The sequence below is a fragment of the Diabrotica undecimpunctata genome, chromosome 8 (assembly GCF_040954645.1).
Source record: "Diabrotica undecimpunctata isolate CICGRU chromosome 8, icDiaUnde3, whole genome shotgun sequence".
NCBI classification, from domain to species: domain Eukaryota; kingdom Metazoa; phylum Arthropoda; class Insecta; order Coleoptera; family Chrysomelidae; genus Diabrotica; species Diabrotica undecimpunctata.
Window position 1 is genome coordinate 118,152,544 of NC_092810.1, and position 21,654 is coordinate 118,174,197.

Consider the following 21,654-nt stretch of genomic DNA (forward strand, 5'->3'; position numbering starts at 1 on the left):
CTCAGTTCCTCCATGCTACTTGCTAGAATCACAGTGTCATCAGCATACCTTATGTTATTATTTATTTCTCCATTTATCTTTATGCCTTCTGTGCTGTGGTAACATTAAATGAAAATAGCACGGATGTTCAACAGATAAGTAGAGGTGTGAGACAAGGCTGACTTTCACGATCACTATTTAATATTATATTCCGAGGTGTTATTTATACAAGCACTTGAAAACTGTGCAAAAGAGATCAAGATGAATTGAGAAAATATAAATAACATTCGTTATTCCGAATAATACAGTCGCTGAAAGTAAGAAAGATCTGCAGACGCTACTAAACACAATTTGTGATACTGGGAAATAATTTGGTTTAACAATAAGTATAAAGAAAAATATAACTATGTTTATCAGTAACAGAAATAAAGTTATAACAAGGGTCAAGATAAGAAATGAGAATATTGAACCAGTGGACAAAATCTGGAATCTGGATTACTGAAGACCTAAATCTAAAATCAGAAATTCGATCACGAATTGAGCAATCAAGAGCAGCCTTTTTGAAGATGACGAGATTTTTAAGTAAGACAAGTCTGACTATGCAAATCCGATATCGTATGGTAAAATGATATATCCACTCTATGCTTCTTTATGGTGCCGAAGCTTGCACTGTTAATGATGAGAAAGCTGCAAGCTTTTAGGATGTGTCTTTTTAGAAGAATTTTGAAAATACCATGGACCGATCATATTACGAACGAAATTGTGTAGCACAAAATAGGAAGGGATATAGAAATTTTGACAACCAAGGAAAAAGGGGTCCTGATAGATGACAAATGTCTTATCTAAAAAACATTCGCGACTCGACAAAGCAGAAACTAGAGACGAATTTACAATGGTTATCTTCTGCTTTTTTTAAGGGCGTTACAACCCGTTGTGCGTCTTGGAGTGCTTAACAATGTTCTTCCATTCTATCCTGCCCAATACTTTCCTTCACTACTGCATGATATTCATGGTTTTAAGATCTACCCCTACATCGTTTATTTACCTTTTATAGGGTTTTTCTTTTGTCCTATTTCCTTAGAAAGGGTTAGAATATATAGACTTTACAAATCTAACGATATCTTCAATATGCATTTATTTATCCAGCTCGTAGTTCATTTTTATTTTCCACGAACCATCGCTACAATGGATTGGTCCAAATATCTTTCTTAATATTTTGCGCTTAAATATTCTTAACTGAATTTCATCAGAGGTTGAAACGGTCCATATTTCACATTCATATGTAAGCACTAGTCTAATTACTATTTTGTAGATTCTAAGCTTATACTCACGATTCAGCCACTTACTTTTCATTAAGTCTTTGTATATATAAAATCACTTATTACAGATAAGAATCGGTGCTTGTATTTCTTGACTGACGTTGTTCCTGTTATTTATTATGGAGCCTAGGTAGGGAAAGGTGGAAGCATAGTCGTAGGTATGGTTGTCTACCTTCAGATTCTCATGTCGATTCTTCCTTGTGCACTCCATATATTTTTTTCCTTTCATTTGTATTGAGACCAAATGCAGCGGCTTCCTGTTTCAAATCTATAGTTTTTTCATTTTATGCCCTTCTATTGCGGCTTATTATGGTAAAACATTTACCATATACGTTCATATTTAGTTTTTTGATAATAGCTTCCAAAGTTAGATTAAAAAGTGTTGCCTTGCCTAACTCCATTTTCAATATCAAATGCCTTAGTAATATTTCCATATATTCTAACCATGGCTTTTGAGTTCATCAAAGGTATTTAACTAACTTTGTCGGTATTCCTAACATGGATAGTTAATGGTTATACCCAACTTTTATAAGTCAAGTCGGTACCAGAAGAAGAAGAAAATTGCTTAAAGCGTTTTAGCAAAAAAGCAACGTTTTGCGCTTATAAGCAATATAGATAAAACATGGAGTTCCTACTTCAAACTCGAAATTAAACATAGTTCCTAATTAGTAGATAAAAGCCATTGAAATTTGCATAAATTCTTTGTTTGATACTCAGACCTTTTTGTCCAATTAAAAAGTCAGTGCATCTGCAAATGTGTAATTTTGCGTTACCGTTGTAACGTTAAGATATTTTGAATATCTATCTATATAAAAGGCTATGATGACAGGTCACACCGTTTGTGCAGTAAGGTAAGGACACCATCTAGGAAATAAATATGAACTACTATATTTCAATCTAATTTTGTTCTTGAAATGATACGTTTAATTAATTATACTGTATAAATTACATAATAATATTAATACTAATTATTTTAAATAATATTTTCAAGGTAGAATTTATTACAAAATAATTTAAAGCTTTATCTTAGTTTAGATATAGAATCCTAACGCCATCTTAACAAAAAAATCTAAATTAATTCGTTTTGTCGAAAATTACTAAAGATATATGTCACTGGGTAAGATAAACATACACTTACTATAAAAATAAAATGACGTTTAACAAACGTCAAGATTTTACCAAAATAAAATAAAATTAAAACTAAATAAGATTAAGTAAATTTAAATGAAGGTAAACAGAATTAAATAAAATTAAATCAAGGTAAACAGAATTATGTAGAATTAAATAATTTTTTGAGCGTTTTGTGGTGGGAGTTAAATAGTTCTTCGGATCGTAACATATGCTACATCATTGGAAAGCAGAGGCGGTAGTAAATATGTTGAGATAGAAAAAACACATTGTCACATTGCTAAGAGGGCATTACATCATATCTCCTTTGTGTTTGATCCGATTGGAGCGTGTAATATGTTAAATAAAAGACAAAGATATTAAGAATGTATTAAGATAGAAAAAACTAACAAGGCGACTACCAAAAGGGCACTACACACTATCTTAATTATTAATTACCGTACAACATATGAGATTTCATAGGGCACTATAGATAAAAACAAATTTACCATAAGATAAACTTTGACTTATTGACTTACAGAAGGCCACAGGCTAAGTAAAAAATAAACAATTGATCGAATCGTAACATGCGACATAGCAAATAAAAGGGGAGGATATAATGAATATATTTAGATAGAAAAAACAAAAAAAGAGACTACCAAACGGACACTACATATCGTCTTCGTTATTGTTCGTTATTATTGAACGTATAGCGACATACGATATATCACATGACACTATGCATGATAATAGACATATTTGCTATATATATATAAAGCAAATATTAAGGTAAATTTGCTTTATTATTACAAAATAAACAACTAGCGTAATACTAGCATATGACACATTAAATCAAACGACGTGAGACGAATAGTACATATATATTGTCTATAGCTTGCCATCAATATATATTCAAGGTACAGTAAAAAAACCATGATGTCAGGTCAGAAATGCACTGGATGATACTTTATATGTACTTGGATTGTATGCAAAAAGTTTATTTTAAAAATTAAATGACTGACTATAGATAACAATTGATTCGGTTCCCCGTGGCATGCGACGGGCAAATTTACTAGTAGAAAACATGTGCTTGTAATCTTTTATATTCATTTCACCGTATCTGTATTAGTATATCAATATTAGAAAACAGAGAGACTTACCATAAATCACTTGTTCCAAATACTTCATTTCCATTATTGCATCGTAAGTCAATTCATTATTGTGCTTATTCAACACCCTTTTAATTTCGTCTCTAAGTTTATTCTGAATATCTTTGTTTCTAGCTAACTCCAACAAAGCAAAACTAATAGTAGTTGACGACGTTTCAAAACCAGCAATAAAAAATAGCAAACACTGGGCTGCTAATTCATTGAACGTTATAAAATCAGTGCCATCTTTCTCACCCTCCTGTTTAAATATAAACTTGTCGTCGGCAACTTTTCCACGATTTTTCAATTGCAACAGCAAGTGCATAAAGTCCTTTCGGCTAATCTTATTTTTTTCTCTATAATCAATAGTTTTTTGTACAACGTTTAGAAAAAAAGTATTAACATCTTGGGGAAATATTGTTAAATTAAAAAAATTTATAACTTTTAACGGTAGTATAAACATAATTGTGTCCTTAAAACGTTCAATAGCAGTTAAATCAAATAACTTGCGTCCTTTATGCCTAAATTCTTCGTTTGGATTTTTAAGAGAATTACATTCTAATCCAAATGCAACTGATGCTATGACATCAGTTGTAAATCTGGCTACTAAGTCTCTTATATCTAATACTTCATTAAATCTAGCACGATCTTCTAAAATTTCATATAATCCCTTAGATGTAGAGCAAAGTGTTTGAAACATCATTTTAATTTTTCCTAAAAATATAAAATTAATTAATAAACTATACTTTTTGTGGTTTGTATCTTAATGGTCTCAAAATAGCCGGCTTTTATATAATCCGGTCAACTTAGACATCAAAATAGTTGGCAAATAACAAAAGTTGCTGAAGAGCCAAGTTTTGGTGGAGAGCTAGAGTTTACCATAACAAATAAAGTTTTAAAAGTCCCCATCGATCCCATGTGTGAAACAAAAGTTATTCCTGGTCAAAGGTCAAAATTTGAGATATTTTGGATTTTTCTCGAAAACGGTAAGTTTTATAAAAAAAAAACCTTAAACCAAAGTTGTAGATCTTAACATTCTCTACAAAAATAATCCTTACAATTTTTTTCCTATATAATAAGTACTTATATTCACTTGAACTGAACCTTTAGCACTAAACGAAACAGATAATATGAACAAGACCTATGGACAATACTGTAGCCATTGCTTACAATAGACAATCTGTTAAACAATGGTATAGCGAAATGTTTTTCAAGGCCACGTGGATAGAGGAAATTTAGTTTGGGACTGATTATCTTTAAAAGAAATATTTTCAGAATAGTATAATATATTATATAAAAGAGACACAAATAGGCATTTATACTTGTCTTAGGTGCCACATATATACGTGGCTTATATATTATTTGCATGTATATAATGTATAAAGTACTGCCAAGGTCAGTCTTGCTCAAATGTCCAGTTTAGTACAACAGAGGAAGACTTCTGTGATTTTAATGAAGAGACCAATGACTCAGTCAGATTTGAACAATTTTTGAACATTCAGCAAAAGGAAGAGGAAGAAGATGAAATCGAAGAAGACTTGACTGCTGAAGTAAACTTTCAAGAATATGAATTTTATTAAAATATCTAAAGAAATCAAAACAATAGTTAACCTAATAATCAATAGCAATACCAATAATCAATATCAATAATAAGGTAATATCTAGAACATGACCGGTATTATTGTTTCCTTAAATTCTCTTAAAATTGTTAAAACAGTTATAATCTATTTCTAATGAGTGTAGAGTAATAAAATCTCATGAAGTATTCAAAAGCGCTACAGGGTAATCCGTCAATAATCCGTCAATAAATTCCGTCCGCATTGCAAAATTCTGTCGTTTCATAAAGAGCAGGTAGGTATCACCCTGTTTTAAGGGATTAGTCCATTGTTATCGACAGATAAACACTGAGCCAGAGGCGCGCTAGTGGGTTAATTGACAAAAGAATATGCATTCTTAAAAATCATATTAAAGGAAATAAAAATGTAATACAGCAGAACAGTGTTATTAAAAAAATATAAAATGTAACAATAAAATATATACGAACCGAAATCGGGAAATACTCACAAACACACACGAATGAACTTTACATATTGAAACACTTGTGGGGAGTTTAAATCAATTTATTCACAAAAACTACAAAAACTTTACTGGATACGTTATTACAATTCTACATCACTATAGTCTTCATCCGAAGAACTGTCATCATCCCCTGGTGTTATAATTATAGGGTCAACCACCTGATCGACCAAGTTGTCCAGTTCCCACATTTTATCTTCCTCTTTTAAAACATGCTGGATTGCTTTTTGCCAGTTTTCTGATGTGATTTCCATAATGGCTTGATCAAACAATACCTTGACATCTTTCATTTTAAATGTGGTATTGTGCCTTGCAACATATCCTTTAACTTGTGCCCATATAAGTTCTATGGGATTTAATTCGCAATGATATGGCGGTAGGCGTAGCACAGTTACTTTATACTTTTCTGCTACATCTTCTACGGCATATTTTATGAAGCGAGATTTATGTTGTTTTACTACGGCTAGTAGTTCCTTCTTTATTGAATTCGTCTCAAACTGAATACCTTTATTTGACAGCCAGTTAATAATTTCTTGCTTTCTCCAAGCTGAAGTTGGTACCTTCTCTATGCGCCTTGAATGGTAGCTTGCATTATCCATAACCACGACCGAATCAGCTGGAAGAAATTTTAACATTTCCCCGAAGTAGTCTTCGAAGACATCCGAATTCATGTCCTCATGATAATCTCCCGTCCGACACGACTCAAAGCTTAACAAACCTTCTTTTAAAAATCCTTCTTTGCTTCCAATGTGAGCAATTATAAGCCTCTTCCCTTTTCCCGAAGGCACTTTAATACCCGTCGAATGGCCTTCTATGAAAACTTGGCGAGCACTTGTTACATTTTTATCTTGCCACATTTTTTGGACTATATAACCTTCGTTTATCCACGTCTCATCAAGATAAAAAATTTTCTTGTGCTCTCTGCGGTACTGTTTTATAGTTCTCAAATATTTTCGTCTCCAGCAAATGATTTCATCACTTTCCAGTAATAGTGCCTTTCGATTGTGCTTTTCCCAGGAAAAATTCATACTTTTTAAAGTTTTCCATAAAAGTTTTCTGGATATCAAAGGAATATCGTTATCTTGGCTTATCTCCATTAGTATTTTGTCAAGGGTGGGTATTTCCTTTTTAAAATAAAACGAATGAACTTTTCTTCGAATGTCACGTTTGGTGTGTTCACCTAAGATTTTTATTGGTCTTCCTGATTTTCTCTTGCATGGACTTAACTGGCCTGATATCTTTCTTTCTCGCAATAATTTAAAAATCGTGGACTGTCCAATTCCAGTCATTCGGGCACATCGCTCAACACTTTCTTGCACAGACAAACTAGGGTGATCGTGTTTTATGCAATCATATACATTTAAAATTATAACTTTTTCACTAACAGATAGCGGAGAATTTTTTACACCTCTTTTCTTTGGAGTAAATGTCGCCATTTTATAACTTTTTCACTATTTCTATATCACAATATTACTGTACGTTTAATTGGTGTAGTAACAATTACTAACTCGAATGTCGAATATCGAATGATAATAATAAAATAAAAGAGGGATTATAATGAAAGTGTAAGTAAAACCTCATTACGCGTTATTAGTCTTCATGTTGATTTATTTTAGTTCTTAGTAATATTAGGAGGTGCGTCATACCCTTATCAGTTTCTTCTAATGCTTTTATTCGTTCAGTAAGGAAGTGAATTTGTTTTTATAAATAAAAATGTAATTAGCTTTAATGACCATATAATGGAATACGAGTTTGAAGAATAAGTTAATCGAAAAATTAAATAAAATTGGTTATCACAAAATATCCAAAATATGATATTTTGAGGTACATCAATTTTTGACGACGAAGTTGACATCCGTCCATTTGCCTACGCCCATGACGACACCGAAATTCAGGCAAATTTTATGACACTTCATGATTTATTACTCTATACTCATTTGAAACCAATTATAGTGGAGTAGGCCTACAGTGGAAACCACGCTAAAAAAAAAACGCGCCGAGTACACTATCTCACAGATGGTGTATAAACGTATGCATATTATCATGTATAATGTGACTCTTAGAATCGTGATATCTCAGGAATAGCAACTCTTAGGAAAAAATAGTAAAAATTATTTTTGTAGAGAATTTTGAGGTCTACACCTTCGGTTAAAGTTTTTTTTTGATAAAACTTACCTTTTTCTAAAAAAATCTCAAATTTTGACATTTGAACCCGAATAACTTTTGTTGCACACATGGGATCGATCGGGACTTTGAAAGATTGGGAAAAATTTATTTGTTATGGTATACCCTAGCTCTTCACCAAAATTTGGCTCTCCGGCAATTTTTTTTATTTCAAATGTCTATATAGACCGGTTTATTAATTGCGTTTATACATTTTAAACTACACTTCACCAAATATGTATTACATCACCTGCCATCTCTGAGTTAGAATGTCATAATAAAAACTATATTAATATGAATATTTTATATTGTCTTAAATGTTTTGTTTGTTCAAATAACTAACTAAAAGCATACATGAAGTGATATAAAAGCTATGTTTTTACATCACTCTACAATTTTTAAAATTTAGGTAAAGATAGTAACTTAGTTTATGGCATCTTTTAGTGGTGTGTTTTAACTCTGACACATAAACAAGACATCAGTTATTGACACCACTTCATTAACATCCCGGCCAATTTTCTGACTGGAACCCTAAGAAACTGTGTTCTTTGTTTATATCGAGAGTGACTAATATCCAGTATTTCTTATATATATATATATATATATATATATATATATATATATATATATATATATATATATATATATATTGAGATGATATGAAACATAGGAGAAAGAAAAAAAGTGTTTTTAAATAAAAATTATAAGTTATATACTAGACAATATTATAAAAATTATTTATATGAGGGTATTCTTAAGAATTCTTAAGAAATTAGCATATAATAAGTGTAAAAAGTTTTTTTTTTTTAATAATTATGATATATTTAAGTGAGCCATGTGCATAGGCAACCAAATATACTCTAAATAAGTGACAGTGACAGTTCAATAATAATTGCGAATGTGAAATAGGGTTATTTGTTGGTTTGAGATGTTTAGTTTACATATAATTACGGATTTAAAATGGTGTAATTTGTTAATTTAGGGTGTTTAATTTACATATAAGTTTATATACTGATCTGAAAAGCCTAAATGTAAATAAAATTCTCGATAGAAAAGTAAAGAATTCTCTAGAACACGGAAGTTAACCCTGTTTGCGAAATAGAGTATTCGAGAAAATTCATATATTTAGGAAATATAACAATTCGAATATGATTTCTTGCCAGATGATTCTGGAACATTGAAAAGATATAAATACTCGGTGATTTGAAAGAAAAGTTAGTTAGACACAGTTAGTTAGACACAGACAGTTAGTATGAAGTCAGTATAAAGTCAGTCGGTCATATTTTCAATAGAGTGAAGTCAGTTGTTCAGTAAGTTCAAGATAGAATAGAGTCAGTCAATTGGTGAAATGTTCAATATAGTAAGTTCAATGAAGATTAAGAAACAGAATAAAGAGAATATTATTGAAGATTAAAAATTATGTTATGTATAAATGGTGATTGGATAATGGAAGAAAGTATTAATTGAAAATTAAAATTATATAATATATTTGGTGATTGGAAGAGAAAAAAAGATTATTAGAAAGAAGAATAAATAGGAAAGAGGAAAGAACAATATTTTACTGATTTTTAAATACTATTAAGAAGAAAAATATTCTAAAATGATGGAAGCTGATAATTAAAACATTGTGGAGTATTTGGCAAGGCAAGTTTACAAAAGAAAGATAACCGAGGCTGAGAACGAAGACATTGAGTGGTGACTAAAATCTTTATTTTGGAGAACAGTTTCATTTGGGCATTTAGTGACAGAAAGGTACAAAATTTTGTTAATATAATTTAATTAGTGTCATAAGAATTTCAATTTTAAAGATAGTTTGTTTAAAATTTAGATTGTCTATATAATTTAATTAGTTTCATAAGAATTTTAATTTAAAGATAGTTTATTTTAAATTTTACATTGGTTATGTTAGATATATATGTGTGTAATAGATATAATAAAGAAAATTTCAAAAAGTGCTTACAAACTAATTCTTTGAGAACCGCGATAAAAACCCTATATATACATATATATATATATATATATATATATATATATATATATATATATATATATATATATATATATATATATATATATATATATCTATATATATATATATATATATATATATATATATATATATATATATCTAAGAAGAAGAAGATGTCCAAGATACATTATTTGGTTTTAGGAATGCTATGGGAACCGGGGAGGCACTTTTTGCGCTTAACATCCTATTACAAAAATACCGTGACCAAAGAAAAGATGTATTTGCATGTTTCGTGGACTTCGAAAAGGCATTCGATAAAGTACAGCATGTAAAATTAATGATAATACTGAAAAATATTAGCCCTTTTTCTATCCGAATTGTCGAATAAAGGCCTCTCCCATTTCTCGCCATTCATCCCTGTTGTGTGCTAGGCGTTTCCACATTGGTCCTGCGACTCTTTTGATATCGTCGCTCCAGCGCATTTGAGGTCTTCCTCTTAGTCTCTTCGCATCGTACGGTCGTCAGTTTCCGACTTCTTTGTTCCATCTACCATCTTCGAGACGTTCGTTGTGTCCAGCCCATTTCCATTTTAATGTAGCTGCTTGTTTCGCGGCGTCCTTTATTTTTGTTTTGTTCCGGATTGCTTCGTTCGTTTGCTGATCTATTAGTGAGATACCAAGCATCTGTCGTTCCATGGCTCGCTGAGTTTTTCGAATCTTGTCCATGTTCTTTTTTGTGAATGTCCAGGTTTGAGCTCCGTAAGTGAGAACGGGAAGAATACAAGAATCGAACACTTTGGTTCGAAGGTTTTGAAAATATCGGAAAAATATCGGAATAGATGACAAGGATATTCGTGTCATTAAAAATTTGTAACGGAATCAAACTGCTATCGTAAAAATTGGAGATAACTACACCTATGAAATCTCCATACAACGAGGAGTAAGACAAGGTTGCATTTTGTCGCCAACATTGTTCACTTTTACTCGGATCAGTTATTTAAAAAGGCACTTGAGAGACAACCATATGGAATAAAAACCAACGGGGAAGTACTTAATGTGATTAGATATGCAGAGGATACAGTAATTCTGTCAGATAATATTGAAGGTCTCCAAATTCTGCTTGATCATATTCACGAGGTAGAAGAGGAAATGGGCATAAAAATAAACTCAAACAAAACCAAATTTTTAGTGTTTAGTCGTGACCCACATCCCGATGCAAAGCTTCAATTAAACGAAGTCCAGGTTAAGAAAGTCCACAAAATCACATATTTGGGAACTGTGATAACGGACCAACTAGATCCAGACATAGAAATAAAACGTAGACTAGCAATGACTAAAACTACTTTTATGGAAATAAAATCATTTCTTTGCAATAATCATCTTAGTTTAGAACTAAGATAAAGAATGGTTAATTGTTATGTTTGGTCCGTACTTTTGTATAGTGCAGAAGTGTGGACGCTAAAAGTATCGATCATGAACAAAATTGAAGCCTTGGAAATGTGGGTTCATAGACGAATTCTAAAGATACCTTGCACGGCAAGGAAAATTAATGAAGAAGTACTAAGGAGCGTCAACAAAGATAGAGAACTGCTAAAGACCGTTAAACATCGAAAAATGTCTTATCTGGGACATATAGTAAGGAGAAGTCGATATAAAATATTACTACTGTTCCTTAAAGGTAAAATAGAGGGCCGTAGTGGTGTAGGAAGAAAACAAGTTTTTTTGTTAAAAAACATTCGTGAATGGACACAGATAACAAATGCAGGACAATTATTCCATATTGCAGAAGATCGAGAAGCCTTCGCAATGGTGATCGCCAACGTCGGATAATTTTGATATGGCACGCGAAGAAGAAGAATATATATATATATATATATATATATATATATATATATATATATATATATATATATATATATATATATATATATATATGTATATATGTATATATATATATATATATATATATATATATATATATATATATATATATATATATATATATAGCTAAATAATAAATAAATGATAATACATCATCAATTATACAACTGTATAAATCAATAAAGTTACTAATCTAATTCAATAATTAACACTATTTGTTTGATTTTTTTATTCAGAGAAATAAATAATTAAATTGTTTATAGTTTACTATAAATATCATGCAAAAACTACAGAGGTTCTAGATAAAAACGTTCAACAGATAACTTTCTTTGAAAATACTTTCTCTTTAAAATAAGATTTTCTAAGTTTCTTTAAAAAAATGTTTATAAAAAAAAAGTTATTGTCAATTAAAACCGAAAGTAAGCATATTTTTCAATTGGTTGTAATTACTAAAATTATTCTAAATTAAAACAATAAAAACATTTAAAACATATTTCATAATGTGAGTTTTTTTGTAGTTACTACATTTACGAAAGATGGGCACCATCGGTCAACTAGTTTTTTAATAATTATATTTGTATATCCCATTTGAGAAAACAAAAGTCTTTTTAAATGGCTGTACAGCTGCTTTGCCAATACTTAGAATATTTGTGGTCTGATTCCCGTTATAAGATTTTAAACTTTCATGTTTTTTAAAAACTATAATAGTTTTTAGTTGTTTGCATACAAATAATTAATTCAGAATGAAGTACCGTTACTATTAATGTGGATCCTAAATTATACTGTTCTTTTTTCCTTAATATATCTTACCAGTCCATCTTTTACGAGCTGTACCTTACTTAGTATGCATGCAAATGACGTTTTGTAGTGCCTATTTTAAAGATAAACTATAAAAAACCTCAGATATTATTACCCCGAAAAATCAATCCAATATTTGCAAAAAGTTTCCTTTCACCAACCATATCTCACTTTGTATTCTGATCATTTTAAAAAATAAATTTGCATTACTGGCATATTTTTTGAGTTATTCACGAAAAACCATTAAAAACGTGACTTTTTTAATAAAAATTTGCTGTTTTCAGTCATAAATAGCTCAAACAGTATTGACTTTCGAAAAAAACCTCTATAGAACTAAAGTTGGTTATAATTAAATCGTCTATAATTCCTCTATCAATTATTTTCAGCAAAAGAATTTATACCCCCAGAAGAAGTGGCAACCACCCCTGGGGCGAAAGCACACATCGGTGTTTAATAGCTTTTGTTGATACTGATAAAAACTCTAAGAAGAACAAGAGGAATGTAGATTAAAACAATTTAAAAAATTACCTTACCAGTTGTAAATGTAGGTGACAATTTGGCTCTAAGTTTTTTCCATTTATCATCCTCCAAGGCAAACAAATGTCCAGAAAGGGGATCAAACTCTTCATTTTTGTATACACCATGATTCACAAAATATTCAAAATCTCGTACAAAAATATTTTTAATAACATCTAAGTCAACAGGAATATAAATGGGAACGAAGAAAAAGTATATACCACCATGCTTTAGTCCTTGAGCTTTAAATTGATTATATATATTACGTAACTGATCCCCTATTGATATTCTTTGTTGAACCATATCTTTAATGTTACCGAAAATTAAATGGGGCTCTAGGTATTCCAGTCCTACCCGTTTCCAATACGTGACCTTCCATTTTAAATATAAATACACTATACCTACACAAAGTGCTATACACGAGAATGTCGTTAAATACATCATTTTAGTAGCCTTGCTGTTACTTGTATGCAATAAAACGCAACTGCATCCTTTCATATATTTTTAGATAATAATTTAATACGCACTTGTTATTTACATTGATAATACAGGCCAGGACAACGTTTGATTACACCATCTACTTACATATTTATATACAATTAATAGCTTCACTTGAAACGTAGTTTTACTATGTCCAGTCACATAATGTAGCTTTAAAAAAAACAAAATTATGTGTCCAAAATTATGCATATTTTTCCACTGCATCTATTGCTAATACTCTTGTAATTGATTTATATGAGTCTGCCATTACAAATGAAATTCAACGAACACTAACACATATAAATTTAGGAATAAATAAATTAAATAAACATTTAGACTAATCTTCATGATCCAACGTCCATATTTATATTATCCTAATGTATATCCTAATATCCTAATATCCCATCCTAATATCCTAATTTAAACGTTCTTTATCCTAATTTAATATCCATGATCCAACGTCCAGAATATGTATATCCTAATATCCTAATTTAAACGTCCATTTAATTAAAATAAACCGTGAATAGAAACAAACACATAAAAGAACTAAAAACGCTCTTTTCGGGCTTTCGTCTCGGAAAACTTTTTGACAATTTCTTTAACCGTTATGTCAATACCCAAGTACCTGATACGGGAGTCTATACCCGTGCTACCCAGGTACCCGGCATTGTTTCGGTAAACTTCGCTTGTACATTCCGAAAATAACAGACAATTGGGATTTTGTTTGCTATCAGTGTTTATTTAACTGTGCTTACAAGTTGTTAATATTTTTGTGACTATATGCGTGTTTTATGTTGTAATTACTTGTAATAATGGCAAGAAGAGAAGTAAGTGCTAGCGAATTTAGAAGGTAAGTTATTACTGTTTATTTTTACAACGTTTTATACATGTATTATTCAATTTTAGAATGACGTATGAAAAGCAACAGAAGTACTTGCAACAATTTATAGACGATATAGATGAGGAAGTAGACAAAAATATCGAAAACCAGGAATCAGATGAGGACTATGTTTCGCAAAGCAAACCGGATGGAGATGAAGCTTCTGACGTAGAGGACGTTTTTACTGATATCAATAATAAGATTGAAATCGATACCGACGGCGACGATAGTAGTGATGAAGATTTTGACGATTTTCAAGAAAGTTCTTCCCAAAGTGATGTTCTGGTTGCAAAAGATAAAACGATTTGGCAACGAAAACCGTTTACTGCAAGTCGAACACTGAAACGTAACCTTTTGCGTGAAAAAACGGGCCCAGTACGTTCTACTAAAACTCTTTCGATTAAAGATACATTAAAATGTGTTTTCATTGACGTAATGTGTGACATAATTATACGCGAAACCAATTAGGTATTCTTATTACAGCAGGAGTACGGCATTCAAATTCAGAGCACTCGAAAGATTTATGAAAAACAGACTCTCATCCTTTGTACCGAGCAAGTATGGGCATAAATCGCTTTTGGAGCATCAGCAGATTCTTACGGTTTGCAAAATGATAAAGCTGCAGCTATTACAGATATATTCCATCTTCTCAATGATAATTTACGTCGTAACTACGTACCGTCGGATTCTCTTACTGTGGATGAACATTTATTTCCTTTTAGAGGTAGGACACGTTTCAAGCAATATATGCCAGCAAAACCTGCCAAGTATGGCATCAAGGTTTGGTGGGTTTGTGACGCCAATAATTCGTATCCACTTAACGGACAAATTTATACTGGAAAAAATTCGACTGGACGTGAAACTAATCAAGGTGAACGCGTATGAAAAGATTTGTGTTACCGATACAAAAATTCTGGACGAAACATAACAATGGATAATTTTTTCACAACTCTTCCACTAGCCCGTCTCCTGTTGTCTTGGAATTTATCATTAGTTGGTACTTTGAAAAGAAACAAACCATATATTCCACAAGAAATGCTGCCTTCGCCAGAGCGTGAGCCTGAATCGTCATTACACGGATTCAGCGCAGATCGTGTTACTATTTGTTCATATGTACCAAAAAAGAAAAACAGCGTTATCTTGCTGTCAACAATGCATGACAACAATAATGTAAGTGGCCCAAAAAATAAACCTGAAATAATTCAGTTCTATAATACAACTAAAGGAGGCGTAGACAACATGGACAAAATGGTTTCTTATTATTCCACTAAACGCAGAACTTTGCGTTGGCCAGTAGCCTTGTTTTACAATATCCTAGACGTAGCTTGCCTAGCAACCTATATAATTTATACAGAGAATAATCCACAGAGTTCTACTGAAACCAGTAAGCGTAGAATTTTTCTACAAGACTTAGGGAAACAACTAGTGATGCCTGCAATTTCTGCTAGATCTAAAGTACCAAATGTATACCGAAATTTTTCATCAAGGTCAGGAATTGAGTGTATGTTAGGAAAACCTCTACCTACAGATTCAAGTAATACTGCAGAGTCATTACCACTTCGAGATTCCACTGGACGCCTTAAAATTGTTGGAAACTGCATTACAACTACATTTGTATGTCTTTAGCGAAAAAGCGGCTAAGAAAGACACGAAAATCATGTAATGTTTGTAATCGTCCACTATGTAACTAACACTCAGTAAATATAAGTAAGTGTGGACAATGTGTTTAAAATGTAACTTTTATTTACGTTTCCATGTCAATTTTATTATAAAAAAACTAGACAGAGCTTCATAATTTACTAAACATTAGTGTTACCCGGGTGCCACGGGTGTGGACGTAATGATGTAAAAACTTTGACAGGTAATTTTAATATATTATATGCATTTTTTTCTTTGGTTTTTATTATAAATCTCTTCGTTCTAAATAATTTTAGGAATAACTAGAAGCTCGAATAAAAATATTTATATTATCGTCAATGATTCAGATAAAACAATTACCAAGGATACCCAGGTACCTGGGTATAGACACAAAGGTTAATGTCCAATGTCGCACACACTTTATGTTCTACAGATAACACAGCTAAAGCAGAAAGTCTATCTTGCGTCATTGAGGATCGCAAATAGTTTTTAATAATCTTAAGTTTTGAAAACGACCGCTCACCCGTAGCTACAGTAACAGGTAGAGTTAGGAATATACGTACTATTATAGTTAAGTTGGGAAATGTTAATACAAGATTATTTTGGTAAATAGATTTAAGATTATCACTAGGACTTTTTTTTACGAAAAAAAAAATGGTTGAATAGCTTTAATTTCTTCATATAAATCGGTTGCACTAATCTCAGTCTTTGAGCTGTTTATGTCTGTAAGGGCTTGATTCACTTTCTCTCAATTTGTTTTAAGTTCATCATCGTTTTTATGCTATATAAACAACCTTTGGTTATGCTATATATTACACTAAAAACGTCTGTGTGCTGTTGAAGTAATTAGAACCGTTCTTCAATTGCTGGTATGGCAGCATCCAAAATCTTAAAATAAAAATTTATTTTAAATGACAATTTCGGAGAAAATATAGGTTCATCAGCTCCTTCATACTCAAAATGCACTTTTCTTCTTCTAATTCGTTCGGTAGAGGAGCTAGGGAAATCATATATGTTAGCTTTTGTAGATATATCTCTGGATTCGGTTACAAAATTTTGAAAATGTTCATCAGAACGTTTGGTTATAAAATATTTTTTTAAATTATCAAGTGCATCAAGTGAAGCCTTTATGTCAAATTTTGGACTTTGAAGGATTTTGCTAACCACGTTTATTTTACTTAAAATATCTTGCCACACTACAACAGAACACATGAATTTGAATTTCCTAATTTTAATTTTAAGGGATTTTGCTAAAGTCCTAGTATTCATATCCCGTGTGTTATCATTTTGCAATTCTTCTAAAGCAATATATATTTCACTAATCTAGGTTTTTAATGTTGCGATTGCATCGATCCGACTGTCCCATGGCGTGTCCGACAATGCTTTTAATGTCAACTTTGGAAGGTGCTTTAATAAAATGTTCCATCTAATATTGGAAGAAGAAAAAAATACATATAGTTCCTGTACAGTATTAAAAAATTCCACTGACGCAAAACTTATTTTTACTGCATCATACACTAACAGATTTAAACTATGCGTAGAACAGAGAATAAAAAATGCTCGAGGCTATTTATCTAAGATTTTCTTCTGCAATCCAATGTGTTTACCACGCATATTGTCTCCATTATCGTAACCCTGTCCACGCAAATTATTAATATTTATATTTAATTAATTCAGTTTCTTTTCTATAAATTCAAACAGACCTTGTCCAGTTACGTCAGTTACATGAGAAAAGCCCAAGAAGTATTCAAATATCTGAACTGGTGTTGAAGTTGAAACACATCTTACTACAATTGTTATTTGTTCTACGTGCGTTATATCTGGGGTACAATCTAATATGATAAAAAAATGTTCGAATTGGTTTGAGGATAACGTTCTGAACAGAGTTTGCCAATAAAACAATCAATTCATTTTGATGTTGCCATCCTAAATAATGTGGTATATTTGTACTCTTGGATTCCACACGACGAAGATTCTCCGATAATACAGAGTCAAACTTAAAAATTATTTTAAATAACTGCAAATAATTTTCATTATTTGGTTCAAATAACCTATTGAATGATTTTCTAAAAGCTAAACATTGTTTAGATAAAAATTTCTACAAAAAATCTTTCAACAACAGCGCCCCAATGTTTTTCTCCATTTCATATAATTTTTAATAAGCAGAGTCAACTGCTAATCCTTTTTTTAATACTGTACAGTTCAAACAGTTTTTGAGAATATTTTATATGAGCTGCACCAGATTAATCTCATTTTAAAATAATAGCTAAATGTTGCCAATCACTTACCCCATTAATTCCACTAAGTAATTTTTGGCTGCTTTCATCACAACAAAACAGTTTACAAGGTGCACAAAAAACACTATTTAGTGATAATGAGTAAAGTAACCACGGCAATGAATTAGGTCTTGATTAGGTAATGTGCGATAATAATAAGTTTCTGAAAATTTCCTATTATTTGTATCTCTGGGGAAGTTAATTTTTGTAATTTGCTAAGGAAAATTTTCAACAACAAATTGAACTTCACTTGGTTCATATTTGCAGGCCATTTTCCGGGAACATCTGAAACCAAATATATACTGGAGCTTCCTACACTGCAATTCAGATTAACTGGAACATTAATTGGTCTATCTTGGTTGGTGGTTTCAGGTTCAGGCGTCTCAGCATCAGCACTCGCACTATCGCTATTATTGTCATCAAATCATCCGTCTCTATCCGCAGGAATATTCAATTGTTTGGTACTTTTTTCTATAGTTTGGACTTCGCTTGAAGTTGAAGGTAATAAATTTATATCTGAGTCTTGTATATTTTTATGTATGTTTTTCATCAAAAATGATTTCAGTGTACCGCTAAGTTTTTTTTCTCCTCATTTTTTGCTTTTTTATTTTTCTATATTGAAAGCCTGAAAGTCATTTTCTTTTACTTTCGGACATTTTAAAATAATCACTTAAGAACGAAGCCGGGCGAATTTAACAAAATAAATCCAAAAACACTTCAAATAAGTTGTCCAAAAAATGTTTCTTCAAATATTATGTAGCGTAACGAGTATACGAATAAAATTGCTCTGATTTTGACGTTACTTCGAAATATAGTACCTACTGTGAAAAAAAAACCGGTATACTACTATATTTTACAAACAAAATCGTTTATCAAAAGCGTGTCTAAATTCGTCGAATTCTCAACTAAGACTGAACATAAGACATAATAACCCATTTATAAACATAATCATAGGAAAAATATTATAACAGAAACTTTACAACCACTTGCCTAAATTCTTGTAAAGTATCTACGTGTGAAATCCCAAATAACTGAAGTCCGAAAGCCGCCAGCCGCTTTGAATTAAAAAGTATTACCGAAACTGCTTTATAACAAGAACTGCAGTTCATACAATAAATAATATTTTCTGACATTTTTTTTAGATAAGGATGAAAAAAAGAAGTATACATGATAAATTAAACGCATTTAAGTATTAGCAGGTACTGAACAATTATTATTGTTTGGAATATTAGAGTTCACAGAATTATCTGAATCATTACTATTTAATTAGTTGAATTTATTTTCGTTTTAAAAAAGTATTATCATCAGTGGACTGCTTTTAGCTGCCCTTATTGTTGGCCGCCCGTGTGTGATGCACACTTGGCACACATGGTAGTGATGGCCCTGCTTTCACATCTGTAAAAGGTTTCCCTATGTTCAATTTTGGCAGGAGTCCCTTAAGGTAGTGTACTCGGTTCAGCCCTATATTTACTGTATATAACTGACATGCTTACCACAAATAATACTATGATTGTTACGTATGCGGGTGATACCGTCATAATAGCCACTCATGTGAATAAAAGATTAGCATCCAGAAACTTATTTATAAGCAAAATTATTTAGACCAATTAGAAAATTGGTTAAAACTATGATATTTCAAGGTTCTTCTTCTTCTTAAAGTGCCCTCTCCTCAATGGAGGTTGGCTACTACAATTTTAAAATCTTCTCTATCTTCAGCTGTTCTTATTAGCTGTTCAAAATTTAGCCCTGTCCATTGTCGGATGTTTCTGAGCCACGATAGTCTTTTCCTTCCTAGGCCTCTCTTTCCCTCGATTTTTCCTTTCACTATAAGTTGGGCCTTTATAGGTATATTACCTTATTTCAAGGTAATATAGTATAAATCAAAAACTACTACCTGCTAGGAACAATGTCAAATAGCTGGAAATGAAATATCTGGGTTAAGGTAATCACCTTAACTGGTAAAAACATATTTAGTTCAAAAGATTACATCTGGGCATGCGTTACAAGAAAATATAAAAATATACTGAATTCTGAATCAGAAGTCAGGTTCAAGTATACAAAACAATCTTCTTTTCTACAAGGCAATAGTATGACAGGTACAGATGTATCGGATTTAAATCTGGAAACTGCCAGTAGTACAAATATGCAAAGACTACAAAGAATCCAATCCAAAGTCCTTTGCGATATCTGCAATGCGACATAGTATTTGCCAAACGATGTTAATAATGTATCATCACCTAAACCTTGAAGCAATTATTTCATCAAAATCCACTCGCTAACAATCTTCTGATGCCACCACTGCTTAAGACTTAAAGGTTGAATCCTCTGGATATCACCACCACTAGAAACGGTAGAAGATTGAAGGTACTCATTTGCACAAAAGTCAAAAATTTGAGTGTGGCTCTAACTTTGTCACTTTTCTTTATGTCTGTCAAACATATTGTTTATTGTTATTTTGATAAAGGATTGCACTAAATAAATAAAGGTAAATAAAAAATCCCTCACTGCGGTATCTAACGTGATTTTAATAGAACTATCAGTTGTTTGTAGATCTACACTATCTTTTCACTTTTTTTGACATTTTTATTGGCCACATTTGTGCTCATACGTTTTGCGTGAATTTCTTTATTTGCTGCTCCGTTAAAATAATTTTTATTTATACATTTATATACAATAATACAAAGAAAAAAAAATAAAATATAGAAGAAAATAAATAAAATTATCTAATAGTCACCTATCCTATTTTTTCTGTCTTTAATTATGTATTTGCAAACAATTACTACGTTTACAATCTAGCTAATTCATTTCGCCAAGGCTAACTTCCCGATGCAACAAATAATATTTAACTATTCATAAGTGTTATTAAACTTGTCACTCCAACTTATCCTAATTGAAGTAGTGATATTGCGCTGTTTTATATTTAAGTATTCAAAAATGTTTAAATTGAAACGAAATGCCAAGAAATTTAAAATTAAAAATGGATTTTGATGTTATTTAAGAATGCAGTAAAAGGGAAAATGTTGTAGTTAAACCTTTTTTGGATTTGGATTTATCCAATAGTCGTAAAGAGAGTTTAGTAAAATTTATTTTGTTTGGATGATGTTTGTCTACAATTTCTAAGCAAGTCGTTTGTGAGCGAAGTAATTATGCTTTGATGAATTGAAAGCCATATATATATATATATATATATATATATATATATATATATATATATATATATATATATATATATATATATATATATACATATATATTTATATATATATATATATATTTATATATATATATATATATATATATATATATATATATATATATATATTGTTATGATATGTAAAATCGAGAAAAATATTGGTTTGTTTAAAAATATTTCAAAATTCAATAACATTAAAATAATTCAGATAAGTAGGATAATATCCAACAAA

At 31.0% G+C, this 21,654-nt stretch overlaps 2 protein-coding genes across 3 annotated transcripts in view; one reads left to right on the plus strand and one right to left on the minus strand.

Annotated features, from left to right (window-relative positions):
• LOC140447912 (probable cytochrome P450 6a14) overlaps positions 1–13,460 on the minus strand; it is a 72,248-nt gene extending 58,788 nt beyond the window's left edge. The window contains exons 1-2 of one of the 2 annotated variants that reach the window (XM_072540835.1): positions 12,973–13,460; positions 3,566–4,267 (exon numbers count right to left, since the gene is read on the minus strand). In XM_072540835.1, coding sequence (XP_072396936.1) covers positions 3,566–4,267; positions 12,973–13,453 — 1,183 coding nt within the window. In that variant the 5' untranslated portion in view covers positions 13,454–13,460. The remainder of the gene's footprint in view (positions 1–3,565; positions 4,268–12,972) is intronic. The other variant, XM_072540834.1, reaches the window with a different exon arrangement.
• Positions 13,461–14,247: 787 nt separating this feature from the next.
• Positions 14,248–20,432, plus strand: LOC140449081 (uncharacterized). Its single transcript, XM_072542224.1, has 3 exons — positions 14,248–14,285; positions 14,342–14,747; positions 20,172–20,432. Exons 1-3 carry the CDS (start codon positions 14,248–14,250, stop codon positions 20,430–20,432), a joined length of 705 nt encoding a protein of 234 aa, XP_072398325.1.
• Positions 20,433–21,654: the final 1,222 nt, after the last annotated feature.

Excerpts from the sequence above, each read along its gene's own strand:
- LOC140449081 (XM_072542224.1), top strand. The coding sequence starts at position 14,248 with ATGGCAAGAAGAGAAGTAAGTGCTAGCGAATTTAGAAG. Across the intron at positions 14,286-14,341 it reads AGTGCTAGCGAATTTAGAAG|AATGACGTATGAAAAGCAAC; the intron begins GTAAGTTATTAC and ends ATTCAATTTTAG. Across the intron at positions 14,748-20,171 it reads TAAAATGTGTTTTCATTGAC|GTAATCACCTTAACTGGTAA; the intron begins GTAATGTGTGAC and ends ATCTGGGTTAAG.